Source organism: Thermobia domestica, chromosome 7 (assembly GCF_964235325.1).
Source record: "Thermobia domestica chromosome 7, izTheDome1.hap1.1, whole genome shotgun sequence".
Lineage (NCBI taxonomy): Eukaryota > Metazoa > Arthropoda > Insecta > Zygentoma > Lepismatidae > Thermobia > Thermobia domestica.
The window spans coordinates 74,501,593-74,523,802 of NC_137460.1; the positions used below are offsets into that span (position 1 = coordinate 74,501,593).

Here is a 22,210-nt window from a genome sequence, read left to right on the forward strand (position 1 = left end):
TCGAAAGCGAGACGAGAAGTGAATTTGCAAATTCGAGACGAGACGAGAAACATGACAATGTTTTTTGTTTCCGAGACGAGACGAGAAACATGGCAATTATTTTGTTTCTGAGACGAGACGAGAAACATGACATTTCTTTTGTTTCCGAGACGAGAAACATGACAAGTCTTCTCTTGTTTCCGGGACGAGAAGAGAAACATGACAATTCTTCTCTTGTTTCCGAGACGAGACGAGAAAAATGACAATTCTTCTCTTTTTTCGGAGACGAGACGAGAAAGATGGCAATTATTTTGTTTCTGAGACGAGACGAAAAACATGACAAGTCTTCTCTTGTTTCCGAGACGAGACGAGAAACATGGCAATTCTTTTGTTTCTGAGACGAGACGAGAAACATGACAATTCTTTTGTTTCCGAGACGAGACGAGAAACATGACAAGTCTTCTCTTGTTTCCGGGAGGAGACGAGAAACATGGCAATGCTTTTGTTTCCGAGACGAGACGAGAAACATGACGATTCTTCTCTTGTTTCCTAGGCGAGACGAGAAACATGACAATTCTTCTCTTGTTTCCGAGGCGAGACGAGAAACGACAATTCTTTTTTTGTTTCCGAGACGAGACGAGAAACATGACAAGTCTTCTCTTGTTTCCGAGACGAGACGAGAAACATGGCAATTCTTTTGTTTCTGAGACGAGACGAGAAACATGACAATTCTTTTGTTTCCGAGACGAGACGAGAAACATGACAAGTCTTCTCTTGTTTCCGGGAGGAGACGAGAAACATGGCAATGCTTTTGTTTCCGAGACGAGACGAGAAACATGACGATTCTTCTCTTGTTTCCGAGGCGAGACGAGAAACATGACAATTCTTCTCTTGTTTCCGAGACGAGACGAGAAGCATGACAATTCTTTTGTTTCCGAGACGAGACGAGAAACATGACAAGCCTTCTTTTGTTTTCGAGACCAGACGAACAATTTTTCGAATCTCGTATTCAACACTAGTTCATCTAAGTATTATATGATTCATAGTAAAAGAACTATACTACATTAATAACACGATTCTATGAACACAATAAAGACACTGTCGATGTTTAGAGATAGGCAACTCATTACACATTATAATGGTTCAAATGCTGTTGTATCACATCCTTCTTGAACCTCTCCTGAAGCGAAAGAATTCTGATAACTTCTAGATTGAAATTAAGAAAGAAATCAGGGCATAAAGTGTGTGTTTTTTTTTTTTGTTTACATAAATTTACAAAATGTGACGAGTACTTAATAAAAATTTATGAGACGGGAAACTTTATTTGTCATCTCGTCTCGTCTTGTAGGTAAAACTTGGTTTAATAATCAATGAAAATAAAAATTAGGTGCGTGTTTGATACAGAGTAAAAATACAGGGCTCCTTCAAACCTAGATATTTCATAGTAACAGAAGCGATATCATTCCGTAACACAGACAAAAGTTAATTACTTTACTAGCTAACAGGAAGGGAGAGGGAAATGCGGCTTTGCAGACAGTGAATAGTTTTTATACCAGGATGCGTACTTTCAACTCGATGATGATGGCCAGCAGTGGCGTATTTAGAAGGTAGCTATCGGGCTCAAGCCCCCCCCCAGATATAGATACATTTATATATAGTATATATAAAAACTAAACCTACATAGACCCAACATATATACACCCACTCAGGAGAATGTGCATAGCCTCCCCCGAAACAAAATCCTAAATACGCCACTGATGACCAGCATATTGTACCTATGATTTTCTAAAAATCATATTTCACTTCTTTGTGGAGTAGCTCCTGAACTTGTACTCAGGAAGTTGGGTGCACAGTGTAAGATCTTAATTCATTACCAAGAATCAAACCAAAAACATTCTAAAAGTTTGTTATCTGGCGTATTTTGATTAGACTAATTGTTTGGGAAGCCAACGTCCCTAGTCAATACCAAAGCAGTATTGTATGAAATATGGCTTACTTTCTAAAGTGGAACCTAAACAACTATTTGGCTTTAAGTTCCACAACCAGATTTGAATCCAGAATCACTCACAAGAAAAGATACGCGCGTTAGCTACTTCACCATAAAGAAGCCAGCAAATGGTTTAACGCCGTTTGGTGAAAGACATTTGGGTCCTTGATGATGTTATGACTAGAATATTCATTTTTACTAGACCATCATTCATATTTGCTGTGATTGGTCGCTTACTGCAAGGAGCATCTTGAAGATCGAAATTTTCAGAACGAAAACTACTGAACTATCTTTTGGCTGTTGCTTTTGATAATGTATCTTGCCCATAAAGAGCACAAATTTCTTCACGGGCCTGCGCAGAATTTGCGAAATAAAATTGTAAAATGTATCGCACTTTTGCTGTTTAAGTTCTTTCAGCTTCATGGCACAATACTTTACGTCTAATTATAAGAATTCCAACACTTTCTGCACACCTACGAGCTCCAATTGTCACCTGCCAAATGCCGTTAGGCCTAGTCCGCTGCGACTCATGTGCGAGATTTTATACACTAACGCCATTTTGTGCGCAGAAGCCTCAATTGTTTTTCAGAATACCTGATATAATAGTCAAATGATAGAAGTTACAGCGAAAATTCCTGATTCATGGAGACTGGTGGAAATGTGCGGGGAGCAGAATACTTAAAAATTTCTTTCCTGTAAAAATTAATTATTCAACACTTGCCTATTTATGTACCAAACCGAATAATATTTCGTTTTGTTAGGAGTTATTTGATTTTCCACCACAATTAACAACATAACGTTTTAGCACTTAACCTTAATATTCACCAAACTCAACGAAATTTCGTTTTCAGCAGTTATCTGATTTATTCACCGATGACAACGAAATAACGTTTCCAGCAGTTGCATAGCCATTCGCTAATGTCAACGAAATTTTATGTTTAGCAGTTACTTATCTGGTTATTCACAGAGACCAACGAAATTTAGTTTTTAGCAGTTACATCATTGTTCATTAAGATCAACGAACTTTCGATTTTTTTTTTCTTCTTTAGCAGTTACTTGGTTACTCACCGAAGACGACTAAAATTCCTATCAGCACTTACGTTGTTATTCTTACAGGCCATCAAAATTTCGTTTTTAGCACTTATCTGGTCTTTCACCACAATTAACAATATAACATTTTAGCAGTTAACCTTAATATTCACCAAGGTCAACGAAATTTCGTTTCCAGCAATCATCTAATTATTCGCCGATGACAATGAAATTATGTTTTCAGCAGTTATCTGATTATTCACCGATAACAACGAAATTACGTTTTCAGCAGTTATCTGATTATTCATTGATGACAACGAAATTACCTTTTCAGCAGTTATCTGATTTATTCACCGATGACAAAGAAATTACGTTTTCAGCAGTTATCTGATTATTCGCCGATGACAACGAAATTACGTTTTCAGTAGTTATCTGATTATTCATTGATCACAACGAAATTACCTTTTCAGCAGTTATCTGATTATTCACCGATGACAAAGAAATTACGTTTTCAGCAGTTATCTGATTATTCATTGATCACAACGAAATTACCTTTTCAGCAGTTATCTGATTATTCACCGATGACAAAGAAATTACGTTTTCAGCAGTTATCTGATTATTCGCCGATAACAAAGAAATTACGTTTTCAGCAGTTATCTGATTATTCATTGATGACAACGAAATTACGTTTTCAGCAGTTATCCGATTATTCATTGATGACAACGAAATTACGTTTTCAGCAGTTATCTGATTATTCGTTGATGACAACGAAATTGCGTTTTCAGCAGTTATCTGATTATTCATTGATGACAACGAAATTACGTTTTCAGCAGTTGCATAGCTATTCGCTAATGACAACGAAATTTCTTGTTCAGTACTTACCTCGTTATTTACAAGGCCAAAAACATTTCGTTTTCAGTATTTACCTGGCTATTTATTAAAGTCAACAAAATTTTCTTGTTCAGCACCTACTTACCTGATTATTCACAGGACAAAGGTAGTTTACAATACTTAATCTGTTATTAATTGAAGCGAAAACATTTATCTGCATATTTCTGTCACATTGCTGGAAGGATCGTAACAATTAGGTTAGTTTTAACAGCTGAATGAACTAAATCGATTTTGAATTAACTACTTGTAAATTGATAGATTCAGTAAATTAGAGAAAAGATTGTACTTGCCAGAAATAAACCATTTTGAATTGAAAACAAACGTTAAAAAAAAAGTTTCACACACATCGAGAGTTAACTTTGTCTCTCATACGTTTGTATGTTATGTATAGCAATGTGTGACAACATGTGGATATAAATACGATCAGCAACTGTGTGAGAGAAAAGGGAGTCAGACCCTCCTCTTCACAAGCAAGGCGTGCCGTATAATTTGGACAAACGCTTTCTCTGTGTGATTTGTCATTAGATGGCGTATAGAATGAGGGAGAACATACCCAGCGCCAAGAGGAAATGATGAAGAATCCAAACATTAAACCCAAGAAAACAATGCGGGGAATGTTCTTCAGTGGTATTTAAGTGGTGGATCCTCCATAGCTCGTTGGCAAGAAAAGGAGCCAGGAGGAGCCTTTGAAAAGAACGAAATAAAAAAAAAGAAATATATAAAAGCACACATCTATACGTTTGAGAGAGAAAAAATGGCGTCGCCTTTCCCCCTTTGGAGTTTTGTCATCAGCAAGACCAAGAAGATCAGGCAGAGCAGAAGAACAGAGTTCCAAAGTACATTGGAATGAGGAGCATGTTAATGGCAGACGATGAGATGAAGTAGTGGGAAAGAAGGAGAAGACAGAAAAATGGCGGCTAGGGTGCGGGACAGAAAGCAAGCAAGCAATAAAAGCAGAAGAACTTAACGGGTTAGAAGTTAAGCAACGGAAGGGTTGTAGACAATTTGGCTATAGAGATGCAACTTTTCCAAACGTTTCCTAATTTTAAAATATATAGGGCCTATCATTTGAAAGGAAATTTTGGCGAAAGTGGAATAGCTTTTATCATCTCGAGAATATAATTCAAAATGAAAATATTAATTGCTAGAAATAATGGATTTTTTTTTTTTGGTGTTACGTCTTTTTTATCTGCACGAATTTATGATGATATGAGTAAACTACAATTTTAAGTGGGGTCTAACATTGCACGAAACGTTGTACTCTTACTAAGGTGTTACGCTTGCAAACATGTGTTATGTACTAGTAAACTAGTGCTTTAGCTGTGAATCTATGGATAACCCAGGGCTTCTCTTCTCTTAAAGGCCTTCATAAGATTCCCACTAATTTCCTCGTTTATAGAAACTTAGCGTCCCGAGCACCGAGGGTATGTGCAAGGTGAACTTTCAATTGAAGAAGAAATCCGAACCACTGTAATACTTACATATTTCAATGCTTTTTAACTGGGAATCGAACCCGCGACCATGAATGCTAACCACTAGATATCGATAAGGACAAACTTCCCTCTACATTTCTTATTTTCCTAAAATAAATCATAACAACGTACAATATAACAAGTTTGGGAATGCTAGTGTTCCATATAGTTTCTTGGGTTTGTACGTAATGATGACAATTATTTGTCCGTGCGTTCAACACGTTCTGTCGCATAAATAGCAAAATATTCGACTAGCATTTGATAATATACTTAATATATAATAAATGTATATTTAGGCTCGTATCGAATAATTGTAATAATTATTCGACTAAGATAAGTGAAGTCTAGGGTAAATACTTATTACATTACCAAATAACACCAATACCTAAACCTATAGGTTTTGCGAAAGCTTAAAAATATGAAATCATAACAATAGTAATTTACGTCTTAAATAATATATTTTACTTATGAATTATTACTTTCTTAATTTGTGATGTTTTTAAAAAATATTTTTATGTTATTCAGTAACTATCTAAAAAAAAAGTGATATATTGGAGATCCTTAACATTTAGAAATAATAGACAGGGCAAAATATCCATTTTATATTCATTATACAACAATATATTAGATAGAAGAACAAAAAAATTGTGGAACTTTTCAAGAGGTACGTAATATAATTAATTAACCATTATATTATCAAGATCAAGGAAACTAGGAATATGTCATCTCTCCAATAAATACAAATTCATTTACATTTACAATTTAGTAAATATTACCAAATACTATTCCAACTATAGTCAAAGCATAGAAAAATCCAGTAAAGACAAAGCGTATTTTATAAGACGAGTGATCAATGAACATCAAAATAAACTAACAATTGATACTAGAAAATATGATCTAGGATACTACAATTCTTCCATCGATACAAACAATATGAACAATATATACAATAATCTAGAACATATTATTAATATACTGCAATTGTATGATAAATATAGAAAGTATCAGTAATATATAATCTAGAAGACATGATTAAAAATACTGCAGTTATTCAATGCATATGGAAAGTATTAATAATATATAAGATATTTTAACTGTTCGGTTGGCATAGAAAATATTAACAATAGGGGGCTATATCTAGAAAACCAAGTGGACTGCAATTGTTCGATGAATTCGGAAACTATTAACAATATATGATTTAGAAAAATGCCCAAGTAAGTGTATCATTTCGATGGATACAGAAAGATTAACAATGTATAAAATTTAGAAGATATGCTCAATAACTATTGCAACTGTTCGATCAATATAGAAATATTGACAGTTTACGACCTAGAAGAGATTATAATATACCGTTTGATGAATATATTATAGAAAGTATTACCAAATATAGGCCTATCCTAGAAGATAATCAAGTATGCTGCAACTATTTGATGAATATAGAAAACATTACAAGTATAGGCCTACCCTAGAACATAATCAAGTATGCTACAACTGTTTGATGAATATGGAAAGTATTAACAAATATAGGCCAATCCCAAAAGATAATCAAGTATACTGTAACTGTTGATGAATATAGAAAGTATTAACAAATATAGGATTATCCTAGAAGATAATCTATTATGTTACAATTGTTTGATGAATATAAAAAGTATTAACAAATATAGACCTATCCTAGAAGATAATCAAGTATGCTGTAACTGTTGATGAATATAGAAAGTACTGTATTAACAAATATAGGCCTATCCTAGAAGATAATCAAGTATGCTGTAACTGTTGATGAATATAGAAAATACTGTATTAACAAATATAGGCCTATCCTAGAAGATAATCAAGTATGCTGTAACTGTTGATGAATATAGAAAGTACTGTATTAACAAATATAGGCCTATCCTAGAAGACAATCAAGTATGCTGTAACTGTTGATGAATATAGAAAGTACTGTATTCACAAATATAGGCCTATCCTAGAAGATAATCAAGTATGCTGTAACTATTGAACATAAAAAAAGTATTAAGAGCTTAGAATCTAGAAGACATAATCAAACCTACTGCAGCTGTTTGATGACTATAGAGAGTAGAACCAAGGATACTGCAGTTCATTGAATATAGAGAATATTAACGATATAGTCTATAATCTAACTGCAATTCATTGATAGAGAAATTATTAATATTACCAATTGTCAATATAGTATGACCTAGAATATAGGCTTTCTTTCCGTGAATACGGAAGGTAGGAATAATGTGTTTTTCAGAGAAGACAACTAAGAAAGTTGTAATTCTTCAATGTTGCAAACTGTTATATTACGGTATATTGTTATTATTATTGAATTATTGACGTAAGTGAAGTTACCTAAAACATAAGTTTTTTAGGTTAATATAAACTGTAGTTTTTAGTGGTGCATATTAAAATAACAATCAATAATAATAATGTTGTTGTTATTTTAATACAAAACATTGTGCAACTCTATTCTTCGTGTTAACTATGTTATGGCACAAATTTGCGAATGATTCGTTGTAAATTGATTGAAATTTTGTTCAATAAATGAAACTGAATTCTATATGAATGCGGTTATCTACCTTAAGAATCCATCTCTGTCTGCAAAGAATAAAAGGAGGATATGTTATGAGGACTTGTGGTAACAGAAATATCAGGAAGAAGGAGGAGAAGGAATTCTTTTTTCGCACACAGAGGGAGATACACGGAAACGCATCTGTTAAGATAAAACATACAAAGGGAGGAGATGTCTATTTCTGCTAATTGTTTCAGACTTCCAAGGAAAGAATACATATAAGTGTATCTTCTGCACAGCCTTCTTTTTACTCAACCATTCTCGGCATCAGGGAAACCAGATGGTTTTATAAGAAGTGGTGGTGGAGTATGTACAGTAAAATGGGTGCAGAGACAGGCAGACTTGCCAGCCTTGACGAATCTTACGGCACGCACTATTTCGCTTTCCGGTAGAGAAGGGTGATGAGAAATGATAGAGGAAGACACACTTACTCAGCACGTATATATACATATACATGTGTGTGTGTGTGTGTGTTGTCTCTGAAGAAGGTGAGGGAGACAGAGAACGAAACGTTTAGGATTTACGAGAATCGCAACGGCGCTGACGAATGACTGAAATTTCAAAAAGTTTTGGCTTGCGTCCTCATAAAACGTTCTCGTAAAACTTTTCGTAAACACAAGCGACAGTGAAAGACAAATACGCTGGATAGAACTAGTCTTACCTCCACTGCGGCAGACAAATAGAGAGCTATGTGGATGATATATTATGTACCTTGGCGCCTTTTCACTACAGTCGTGTACCAAAATGAATATTAAGTGTCGGTCCATTTTTTTTACTTTCTTTTTCTTCGTTTCCTTTGAAACTATCCGTGGAAAAAAAGAAGAATACTGCTCTGAAACACAACAAACCAACTATATATTTACGGTTTCAGACTTCAGAAGAATATAAACGGAACTGAATCAAAAATGATTAATATGCATTAAAATTTATCAAAATTGTCTTTTGGTCTTTCTTAGATACATGTTTCTCTGGTCGCAGGATGAATTGGTAGAACGAAAAAAGTGTGGGAAGTTGTTAGGATAAGTCTGAGAAAACACACGGACTCAATGTCCTCTTCCATAAGTTCAAGTAATTTTGGATCAAACTTCTATACCTAGATATACTAATAAAATAACTTCGATTTTATTAGCTCCCGTCGAAAGTATATGGGAACTTCTATGTAATATTACTTTATTTCTCGGTAATTATTAGCTGGATCTGAACCAAATTTGATGGATAAGTAGCTCATCGTCTAAGAAATAAAGCTTGTCCGTCCTTTAGCCTTGGCTCAGCCAGTGAGAGGCTCAGCTCGGCTCGACTCGACTTATATGTGGTACTACATTTTTCGGTAACTATTGGCCACGTCTGATCCAAATTTGATTGGCAAGTAGCCCATCATTTAGAAGATAAAAATCACTATATTTGGTGTTGAGCAGTCACAGTATGTTTAATCTATTATATATATATAGGTGTGTCAGTTGCCAAATTACCAAAATTATGAGAAAAAGTCAGAAAGTTTGTATGCTCTGATATATATATATATATATATATATATATATATATATATATATATATATATATAATTACATAATAGTTATTTGCAATATCTGCGCATAGATCTATTAAGCTTTGAAAGGAACTTCATATAGAGATCTTAAAGATAAAATAAGTGTAAAATGAATAAAAATGGACTTGATTCCTCTTTGTACTGAATGGGTCATTATATAATAATATTTAATTAGTATACCCACAAGTCCTGCGCAAGATATTATTAATAACACGTTAATAATATCTTTAATTAAGAATTTCTCGATAATTACTCGAATTTAAGACGTCCTCGAATCTAAGACGCATCCCGATTTCGCTGGGTTAAATTAAGGGAAAATAGTAACATGTTAAGTTTTTACTGTTACTAAAGTGCTCTTTGATATTGGTCATTTTCGGTGAATTTTATATATCTGTTCCGTCCCCAGTTGCGGGGCACGGCATGATAAACGTTATCCCAGGCCCGAATGTCATGTATGTTGAAAATTTGTTCGAGATCGGTTGGGTGGTTCAAGAGTTAAGTTCTATTTATTTTTATATATTAATCTCTTTTTCCCTCCTACTTTCCTAGGTTCTACCGTCAAAATTAAAATGTTTTTAAAAACACTTTCCAGGCTCGAACGTCATGTCATCTATGTTGAAAATTTGATCGAGATCGGTCAGGTTTTTCAAGAGTTATTAAGTTTTATTTGTTTTTATATATATATCTCCCCTCCCCTCCTCCTACCCTAAGTTCTACCGTCCAAGGGATATGATAAAAACCACTCCAGGTCCGAACCTCATCTATGTTGAAAATTTGATTAAGATTGGTTCGGTGGTTTAAGCGTGATGAAGTCACAAAAACAGTCACTTTTATTTTTACTTTTTTTTTACATATATGTCCTCCCTCCCCCTCACCTACATTGTACCGGTAAAGTAAAACGTTGAAAACATCCTAAGTTCGAACCTTATCTATGTTGAAAGTTTGATCGAGAACGGTCGCATGGTTCAAAAGTTATTAACTCACGAACATGGTTTTTATATTTTTTTATTTTTGTATTTCCCCCTCCTCCCCATTCCCTGCGTTGTTCCGTCAAAGTGAAATGATAAACTCCATCCCAGGTATGAACGTCATCTATGTTGAAAATTTGATCGAGATTGGTTGTTTGGTTCAAGAGTTATTAAGTTTTATTTATTTTTTCTATGACCCTCCTCCCCTCCCCTCCCCTAAGTTCTACTGTCAAAGTGAATAGGTAAAAACACTCCCAAGCCAGAACTGCATCTACGTATAAAATTTATCGAGATCGGTCGTATGGTTCAAGAGTTTAAGAGTCACAAACATAGTCACTTTCAATTTGGATCTGAAGTTTTTTGTTCACGGACACTGCTATTAATACCTATATAGACTATTAATATATAGATTATGGAAATACATTTCTTCAACTCCACAGAAGTATAATAACACCACTATCTACAGCCTTTATTGAACTAAATAAGAAAAGAGCGACTAAGTATACTATATATTTTACTAATGTATAAAAATCTATTTAAATTGTTCTCTGTTAGAAACACCAAAACATGTTTCTTGATTGTAACCAGAATTATTTTTATGTATTTGTTTCTTCGACTGTGAATTGTAAAAGCAAATGTGTCACACAACATGATTAATCGCAATTCGTACTATATTGCTGTTGTTGTGATACGTAATAAAGATATTCATGTAATATCACTTAACACCACGCTTTCAACGACATTTTATCTATTATACTTGACATTTGTACAAACAGCCACTCATTTCTAAACGTTTTCCTTTCTCATATTTTTCTTATTGGTTTATTTTCGTATTATTCTTTTTGTTTTAGGGAGGGACGTTGTTTTTTTCTTTTTCTCACATAACTTTTGGTGCCACAATCACAATATTTCTTCTTCTTCTTCTTCTTCTTCTTTTTATTTACTAAGAAACAGTTGTGCTTGATTTTTGTTCCACCGCCCAGCGCCATCTTTCTTCTTGATACAAGCCAGGCTAAAGTAATCGATCAGCTTTGTGACAGGGTTTCTTAAGATGGCGAGTTCCACATTAAATCTCAAGGAGCAGAAGGGTAAATGGAAAAGACAAAAAAAAAAAAAAGTTGAAAAAAGGATAGAACCAGGAAGATGAATTGGAAATTTGGCGACAGATTCTACGCTATGATAAAAGCCAGACTTGCATCCAAGCATCCAGAAGCAACATAGTACAGTACAGACACATTGAAACAAGATCTCAGTGGTTCAAGATTTAAAGCACTTTTTCGTAGCTCTCAGTACTCAATTCCAAGTCCAACACTGAATTGGGTTGATTATTTTTAAAGTTTTTTTTTTAACGGAGTGGGGTAGGGGCAGAAATAAGAGAATATATATGTATAATGAAGTAGGAAAAGACGTTTTTCTCATTTGAAATTTTAACCCATATCTCATACACATAAAGACAAACACACATTCACTCGCACATATGTATACCAGCACAGACGATCTTAGCCATAAATTAAAACCGAAACAGACAAGAAAAAAAAAAGAGAAAGACAACAAAGTGCCATTTCTGACCACTCATTTTACGAGTGAGAAGATCTAGAATAAATTCATCATCAAAGCAGAATTAGAATTTCTTAAATATTTCCCATGTTATTACGTTTTACTATCGATAAGTGCTACTAAAACACAATTAGCTAGTAGGCTGTATTTTCTTCAATGGAATTTTGAATCAATTGAATTTTGAGAGAAGAATGAGATTGGAATTTTATGTTGATACAATGATTTTATGAATATGTGTTGGAGCATCGAGAAAAAACTGTTTGTAGCAAATGCTTCTGAAGTGAATAAGGGGTGGATTCCAAAAGAGCCTAAGTCAATTTTTATCAATTTTGAGATATTGGTTCTATTAAGTTCCATTTCAGCATCTCCGTAAATTAAACTGGATTTCATGCCAAAACTCCATAAATCAAATTAATTGTAGGCAAAAGAAAACAGTGGTGTTTTCCAAAGTGCCCTTAGACAACAGTATTCTCTGAAGTTATTTTCTGACTCATGCCTAAAAACACTTATAAAACTCTTGCTATAGATGATAATTTCACCGTTATCTTACGAGAAGTAGGCAATTACAATTTTCTTTTATGTAGATTACCGGTACTTTTCTTTCAAAGAAACAGAGTGATGGAAACACACACAAAAAAATCGTCTCCTGAAAAACTGACTTTTTTTTAACTTAGGCTCTTTTGGAATTGAGCTCTTCAATTCTTTAACAACTTTTAAAATCTCTTGGTTCATGACTTTCGTAGTACGGTGATTTTGGTTTTTAACTTACTAATGAGTAAAAACTAATTTAGATAAGAAACTATACTCTAACATAATTATTCTCATTTAGTTTTCATTCTGTTGGAAAGCTTAAAACTTAATTTAAAAGTATATATATATATATATATATATATATATATATTCAAATAGCTCCTTCAGAGATCCCAAATAGCCCCATGTTCATGCAAAATTCAAATTTTGCCATTTTCACTTTAACAATACTTTCAAACCTGTTTGAAAGTAGGATTTTAGTTGTTTGATATTTTGTGGTACAATACATAAAAATATTTTGACATCTATTGCATTAGTTTTCAGAAAAATCAAACTTTCCCTTATTGTGCTGAAACAGTTCCGACCTTCCCTAGGTGTGGATTTCTTTCTTCACTACCAGGTAGACTATACAATTATGGTGATTTTTTTTCTGTGAATGTTGCCTCTATTATCACTGAATTTACACGATTTACTTACAGAAACAATTGAAATTCATATACAGCGTGTTCCGGGAGGAAGTAATAATACTTTTGAAAATGATGATATGGGTGATTCTAAGGGAAAAAAATATATATGGGTATGGGTGCTATTCTCAATAGTTTGAGAACTACAGGTTGTGAATTTTTTTTCTTTTTTTGCCTTATGCTTATTATTGCTTATCCGCATTTCAAAAGTGATGGAATGACCTTTAAGATTATTTAAAGATGATAACACGGATTCAGATTCTTAGGAGTAATCCGATATAAGCATTAAATAACACATATGAATATATAGATGGAAATTCAAGTCGAGTTAAGTATTCTCTTGTGATATGACGATATTAGCTACAGGTAAAGAATAGGGTTATGGTGACCTAGTGGTAAAGTGGTTGCTTCTGATGCGATGGGTCCCTGATTCAGTCCCAACCTATATGAGTTTGTAGGAGGCACACCTCTATGAACTTCCTCGCGAGTTCTTCCATTTCCTCCCACACTTTTATCCCATGAATATCATAACTATTTACTTTCATATAATCACCTTTCTCCTTTAGCCTATAGGACATGACCGTAGGATATTAAAATTTCATTGAATTATGATGGTAATTCTGTCAATTAAGAAGAAAGTAATGCTTAACAAATGGAACGTTAACTAGAACAATGAACGTTAACTAGAACAATATAGTAGATGTGTATTCTAACTACCTACAACTATGTTTCAAAAATGGCGGAATGAATATCGAGCATATATTGTGTCCTATTTGAACAAAATAAAGTGAATGAAGATGTATATGATATTTTTAAAAAATCCCTTCTCTCACAGTAAGCAAAACGGATTGAAACTTTGTCGACTTTCATCGACCAAATATATAATAATGGTGAAAAATATTTTTGCCTGAGAATGTTATCTCTTTAATCATAGATTTTACATGGTTTACTTATAGAAAATTAGAAGTTCGTATCTTCGGTACTGTATTTAGTGTGGAACATTTATTTAAAGATTGTGCTTTTCCCGTAATCAGAACGGATTGTACATGAAGAATTAATTGTTTTTTTCGTATATATTATTTTCAGGTATGGTTCCAGAATGCTCGTGCCAAATGGCGTCGAATGATGTTGAAACAAGAAGGCAAAGTTCCAGACAAGGCACAAGAACCTTCGTCACTTGGTGACCTTTCGCAAAGTTCCTTAGAAGCTTCTTATCACGGAAGCTCCAGTCTTCAAGCGTTGCCCATGTCTTCGGAAGAACAGAGTCCTCAATACATACTAGGAGGCACCAGTCCTTCGTCTTTGGAATGCACGTAACACTTCCAGCAATGAACTTAAAGTGAATGATTTTTTTTTTTAAATAAAAATCTTATCGGAAGACTATATTTGTCTGTTGAGTAAGTATAACTTATTTCCGAAATAATTTCCTGCTACTTCTGTGACATAACTCGCATATGTGTGGTTAGTGAAGTGGTTTGAAACAATTAAAAAGTGAATGAGAAGACAAAAGACTTTCTATTGCTAAGACAATTATTTCAACCAGTTTTAAGCTTAAAAAGCACCACAAACATCTCTTTTAAGTTATTACTGTAATATTCAAAATTGCTTTTCACCTTTTTTCTGATTTAATTATTTAAACAATTGAGAACTATACTGTGTGATGTTCTAAAAATAATGGGGAAAAAATGTAATACTCTATTTATGCTATCTCGTCCCTTAACATTCATTAACGTCCATTAACATTCCACTTTGATAAGAAAACAAATACTACAGTTTATTTGTTTTTCTTGTAATTCTGTTACGGTATTAACACAAAATATGCAAGTATTTTGATTTGGGCAATTGCACGGTGTAATATTATTGTTATAATGTCATTTACCATTTTTTTTACAAAAAGTGCAAAAACGTAATGAGAAATTATTACAATTTTTCAAATTCTTTTTAAACATAAATAAAATATAAGAAAGTTATCGCCTTGCGTATAATTTTACAATATTGGCTTATGCTGCACAGACTGAATTTTGTGACAGAATATCCTGATTTGATACTTTGTATATTGAAAAAAAAAGAGAATAAGTCATGTATTGGAATTGGTGGCTCAGTGTTAGAGTGCTTGCATGTGACACAAGGAGTTCATGGATGTATTCCAGGCCAAGAGTTTGGGTTTGATAACATTACGTATGTAGGTTTCCTCGGAGTTCAACTGTTTTCTCCCACATTACTATTCTACGAATTATTTCATAATTATCCATTTTCAGTGCTCATCTATCTTCTTAAAGGAAACGTGAGACGTAAAACTGAAAAAAATATTTTAAAGCATGAAGCAAGATTTGTACACATTGAACTCTTAGAAGATAAAATATTCACTCTTTAATGACTACTTAATAATAATAATAATAATAATAATAATAATAATAATAATAATAATAATAATAATAATAATAATAATAATAATGGCATTCTGCAAACGAAAAAAAATATGTTTAGATAATTTTACTTGTGATGTCTAGACTACCAAATACTTTCGAATTTATGGAGCAGTTACGATTTGAATAAGGAAGTACAACCTATATATTCCATTATGCTCTTCTGATTATGGTACACACTTAAAAGCCTCCTTTCCTCTCCCCCAAAAGAAACTGTATATTTTCTAATTCTTTACATTATACTTTTAAACTCACCTTTCTCTGTTTGAGTCATATGTTGAAATTAATTTCTACCCGACGTAATTTTATTTGAATTTTGTCTGCTTGTTTTATCCTTGATTTCAATGCAATATTTTATCAATCCAGATATAACATGTTAACTACATCAAAAATACTGTTATTATTATTACTATTATGAGAACCTAATATTTTTTTTGGTAAAATTTATAACGTTCCCACATCGAATGATTACGTTGTGGAATTTTAATTAGTTCTCACATCGAACACAACACTGTAGTACTAGTTTGATTGTAGTGGCGTTCATGCAGTTAACTAAAGTAGCTTCGTTCATTGATTCTGAAGAACTAAAATTACAAGCAATTATTAGAAAAGTATAAAATTATATATTTATATAAGGTAATATGATTTTCTTAAGGAGTGTTGAAGTATAGCCATAATATTTATAAAATAGCAAAACGTTTATGAAACAATGAATTCCATCAAATACATTAAGGTTAGATAGACAGTATAGACTATGGGAAAAATGTAATGCAATTTTTAATAAACTCATATCACTTGAAATATTTAAAAAAACGATATTGTTTCAGTATAAAAAATACAATAAATATTTTCCGTAGATTTCTAGTACTTTAAAAAAATGCCGAACAACATTTTTTTTATTTGAGTAAAACATTATTCTGGTCAAATAAATAAAGTCTGTTAAAAATCTCTTCATATATGTGAAACGTAAAAATGAATGAAATGGGTGTCATAAAATAATTATATTATATGTATTGTTACTTTTCTTTAAATATGTACTTAAGGGTTCAATTAATTATAAAATAAAACAATAAGTACAAATATTTACTTAAATAAACATCATAACACATTTACAAAATGAAATGAAATCTTTTAGTTCAACGTCCCACGATTATATATGCCCGTTAGGCTAAGGGAAATGGATGATTAAGGCAAGTGAATGATGATTGAAGAATTGATGGAATAAAAATATAGAAAACCCGCGAAAAACCAGGGACACGATGTTGTCCACCACAAACTTGCCTGGTATAACAAATTTACAAAATATAAGTGAGAATATATTATGAGCAAATGAGAAACAACAATTGTTAATTTCTTAGTGCATAATATTCAGCGCAGTATTATTTTATTTTATTCATTAATAAAATCTATATCTTCAATTCCTTATTCTTTAATACAATTATTCCGTTTATTTTAGATATACTACAATGTAGTTTTCCCTTCAATCTGGTCTCAATCAACGTATCTCATTAGTCAAAACTGTAACAAGTAAATCGCTCTAGTTCATTACAACAGTTTTATTGTATTCTTTATTTATCTTGAAGCTTCAAATTTTCATTCAACAATAAATAAATTTTATTTACGAAAAGGAATATGACTCATTCTAATGTACTTAATATATTTTTTTAAAGAAAGTCGTATGAAGAGATGAGTGATTAAAATTGATGGTTGTGAATTGGGATCTAACGTCCCTTTTGAGCACAGATACATCTTAACGTGGATCTGAACTACATGCACTCCCACCAGGAATCGATTCTGCGTCTCCCCCTTCAACAAAGTGTATGTTCACTTATAACCAGAATGGAGCTCTGATTAAAATTATCAGTATGATATATAACATGGAATCCAATTTGTATAGAGTATATAACTAAATACAAATCAAATTATTATTTAAAAATTATATCTTAAACAAAATTATATTGCGGAGTAAAGAAAACATTAATAGGCCTACTGCATTCAATGTTATTTAGGAACAAAATGCAGTTAATGAAATGTTTCTGTTTCACGTGTAAAATATTTCTCATCATTTACTATTGTCTTATTTATGACAATATATCATTGGAATAAAGATATTTGATAATTATATATCTATTATTAAGTACCCGGAATCTAAGATATACATTAATTACGTAAATATTTATTTTTTATTAAAGTAAATCTTGATATTCGCAAATAAATAAATAAATTCATTGAAATTATCCATGAGTTTATACATAGACCTAAAACTTGAACGCATTTGATTTAATTCTTTTATGGGTGCCTAACTACTCCCAAATTATGTATAAACCTATACTATGGAGGTAGATAGTTTTCTTAAAATCATTATGGCGTGATGCGTAGTGGTGATATAATTTCTTGATTTCTGAACTTTGGCAATGTATTACATTATGCTATACAAATATGACTAAAATAATAATTATCAAATTAAGAAAAAAAGAAATATTAACTTCTGATTTAATTTTTGTTTTAAAAAGTAACACAGCATAGTAGTTAGAAATCTCAACACATACATTATAAAAATATGTTCAATATAGAGATATTTCCTTGCTTAACAGTGTATTTTGTAGTGAAAAACAGAAATTAGACTGGTATTTATTTCACTAGCTTTACATTTTAACATCTGAACGCCCTAACATTCGAAACAGTTCGTCATTAGGAATGTTAACGAAAATTTGGATGAAAGAAAGCTAAAAATTGGAAAGGCTGTGAGGTGAATGCTAGTCATAATTTCTATTTTCAGAGTGATGTTTTCCAGTGTCAATTTAATTGTATAAATGAATTTATTGTTAATCTTTTTCATATAATTATCTTCTGTTGTTTGCGAAAGAGTAAAGAAATTTGTGTTGGATAAAATTAAAAGTTTAAGGTATATTTAATATAAAGATACAATCCAAGTCAATCGTGAAGGTAGTAAAGGTTGTATTCTAATAAGATATTTGAAATATACATTTACATTAATGTGAGTCACTATTATTCATATATAGATATAGCTATTGAGAAATTACAATAGATTACACAGAAAAACTGACTACTTTGCAGATATTTGTTCATTGTGTTTAACATAAGAATTTATTCAATCTCAAACTTCGTCCTTTTTACATTCTTTGTTTTAAATTTTAAACTTCAGAGGATTTTCATATGTTTGTATTCGTTATCTAGTGATCACACTACAATTTGTTATTTATGAGTGCATATAAAAATTCATGGAGTATGGTAATTCCAAAAGGGTTTACGTTGATTTTAAAATTGGTGTATTAATATATGAGTAGTAGATAAGTTGATCTGTGCTGTTTCATTCATTTTTGAAGCTTATTTTTAGATAGGTCCTTTTGATTTAAATTTTATCACTCAAATTGGGAAAGTTAACATAAAAAACTAAATATTTTACAGCTGTACTGTAATGGTATGTCGTGTACTTTTGTTGCTGCAGCAAGTGTTAACTCAAATTGTGTATTGAATGTTACTCAAAGAAATATTAAGTTCCCTATTATGTACATGAAAGTTTCACTGCTTTTTAAATTTCCTTATTATGCTTCTAACTTTTCTTTTTCAACTTCGTCTTCATAACACAATAATAATTACTAAGATAATACTAACTTTGGAAAGTAGGCGAACAAAAATTAGTAAATAAACTAACAGTTGTTTTCAGTATGTTGTAGTAGTTTGCCTGCACAAAAATTATAATGTCAAACTAAGTCTGAAAGTAAAGATTTGAAATTATCTCTTGGTTTATCTGCTGTCATTTTGTAGATAATAAATAAATTTATTTTCTAAATTTCTAATATTCTGAATCATTACTTACGAAATCAAGAAGCCAATGAGTAGCGTAACGCGATTACTTAAGAATCTAATTCTGTAGTGATAAATATTATATAATATCAACATTGTCAAATTTTGTGTTGCCATTTGACGAATACATTTGATAATTAGTGAATACTATATAATTGCTAGACTTATCATTTTGAAACGAAACTTTGTAGCACATTTTAATATTGTTTTTATAAAATGTTTCAAAAGTTAAAAGAAATTTCACAACATATATGTTTTTTAAATCTTACAAGATAATGTCAAATAGAATAAAATAGTAAGATATTTTTCAAGAAGTTTATCATACAATTGTTTAATAATGTATCTGCATATCAATTGACTATTTTCGATTATCATATTTTCTTGTACACTAAATATTATTTTAGTAAAATCTCTAATGGCCTGTTATTTTTTTTATAATAGTTGTTTTCTAAATATATCTTTCAAACACACTTACGTACTTCTGATATCATAGTTTGAACATAAACATTTTACGTGTGACGCTACATCTCATACAGGACTATAGTAATCCAGACAGGATTTTAATTGAATGAAAGTATATGTATGCAACGTGCACATAAGCTCAAATCGCTGTAATTTATGGCTTTCTCAATAAGAATCTCATTACACATGGACTATTTATTGAGTACTTAATAAATTTAACGTTTAATCTCGCTTACTTATATAGACCGCCTAAAATCATCAACATTATTTCTCATTACTTTCCGAGTGCTATCTTTCTCTGATTATTAATCTTTAAGTGTACTAAGTATTCATAAAATTGGTGCACCAAGTGAATGCACTAAAAAAATAACGAAATATGTATTTTAAAAAGTAATAATGAGTAAATGCACTAGTGCGAAATTGAACAAAAAAAGCATACTGAGTTTTCACAGACACTTGTATAGTATACTCTTTTATATATCTATATATACCTAAGTATATGAGTGCATAATTTTGAATTTCAGTGACAACGCATAGAGAAATGTTATTGTGGACATGTGGTTATTATGCGTGCGTTAGTTTCGATTATTGTAATCACAAATAATTATTATGTATATATTTAAATAGAACAAAAAAATAATCGAGATAAAGTACTCAGTATACCTCCTCAACGATATAAATGTACATAACGATATATACATATAATTGTTCTTTCTTTACAAAACGTTCGTTTATATATACATACATATACCGGTCATATGTATGAAACATTAAGTGTCAAAGAAACGAATAAAAATATGTGGTTCCTATTAAAAAAATAATATGACGTCGTCATATATAAGTCTATTGACTCTTGTAAAATGTTTACAAAGGACAATAATAAGTTGTAGTAATATAATTATAATTACAATAATAACAAGGACAAGCAATTAATTGTAAATACGATAAGAACAATATGTAATTTCACAGCAAAAGAAGAAAGGAAAGGAATGGTTAATACGATTAATACAAAAAATTAAAATATCAGGAAAAATGTAAAAATCGACCAAGTTGATGACTAAAAATCATTATTAACTTTTCTGATTATATTATTTATGTCTGATGTGAATAAAATATTATTATAATTAATATTTACAATAAAAATACGTTCCATTTGTGTTATATAATATGCGTTAGGATTAAAATATACTATATATAGAGAGAGTCAGCCGGTTCGGTGGCTTGATTTCATATGCTTCCTAATGTAATGTCAGTGCGTAAAATGAATGTGTGTGTATTTCCGCGAGAATATACGTTCGTGAAAATGTGTTTTTAAAAAAAGAAGAGCGCGTGTGATTGATAAGTAATATATATGTAGTGTAAATGTGTGTATGTATGTGCATATGTGTGCGTGAACAAAAAATGAATCAACGAAGTGATGTATTTGTGCTATATATATAATATATATATATATATATATATATATATATTATGAGTGGTGAGAATGTTTTTTTTTTTTTTGTTTATTAGCAATCAAAGTGGAAATAAAATCGAAATAAGCGTTCATATTATGTCTTTTTGTTTATTTGTTTGTTTGTTTTCCTCCAAAGGAACAAAAAAAGTAAGAATGAATCAATTCAACTGAGCTTTACCTATTACATGGGTCTATAGGTTTAAAAGGAAAAAATGTATGAAAATTATAAAAAGGTACTTTATAAATTGTATATTTGGATTAGGTTACAAATACATAAGTAAAAATTTAGAAATTGAAATTCCTATTGCAAATAAATACAGTCCATACATGTCGAAAAGAAAACCACAATATTGATAACCTTGAACCAGTAAAGTGCGTAATTAAAAAGAAATTAAAATGGCCTACTTTTATTTATTACTCAAAATCCCTTTTGTTCATATTATCTCAATGGGTATTTTTTTATTGTTGATAGAACACTTACCAAGAGATTCGTTTTTTTACAGGAGGAAAGCTAATAGACGACTGTTCATTTGCTGGTGGAACTAAGAATAGTTTGTCATTGGTTCTTTGGCAAAACATGATCTTTTCGATGATTTTTATTTTCAGCGAATTCTAAAAGGAATCACTTTGTACAGTCCGCAGCAAAAAACCTGGAACATGAGCATGTAAGTTTATTGTGAAACTAGGCCTAACAGTGCAGGGAATCAACGTAACGTCTAAGTGGCACGAATCACTCCAGGAGAAACCTCGGCGTCCTTCCCTGCACACTTATTTTGGAGCAAAAGACTTCGTCGTTTCACAATAAATTTACATGCTCATGTTGCAGGTT

The 22,210-nt window shown here is 31.6% G+C and overlaps 1 protein-coding gene across 1 annotated transcript in view; it reads left to right on the top strand.

Moving 5' to 3' along the window:
* LOC145690195 (uncharacterized) overlaps positions 1-21,723 on the top strand; it is a 234,848-nt gene extending 213,125 nt beyond the window's left edge. The window contains exon 5 of the mRNA XM_081764844.1: positions 14,299-21,723. Coding sequence (XP_081620970.1) covers positions 14,299-14,529 — 231 coding nt within the window. The 3' untranslated portion in view covers positions 14,530-21,723. The remainder of the gene's footprint in view (positions 1-14,298) is intronic.
* Positions 21,724-22,210: the final 487 nt, after the last annotated feature.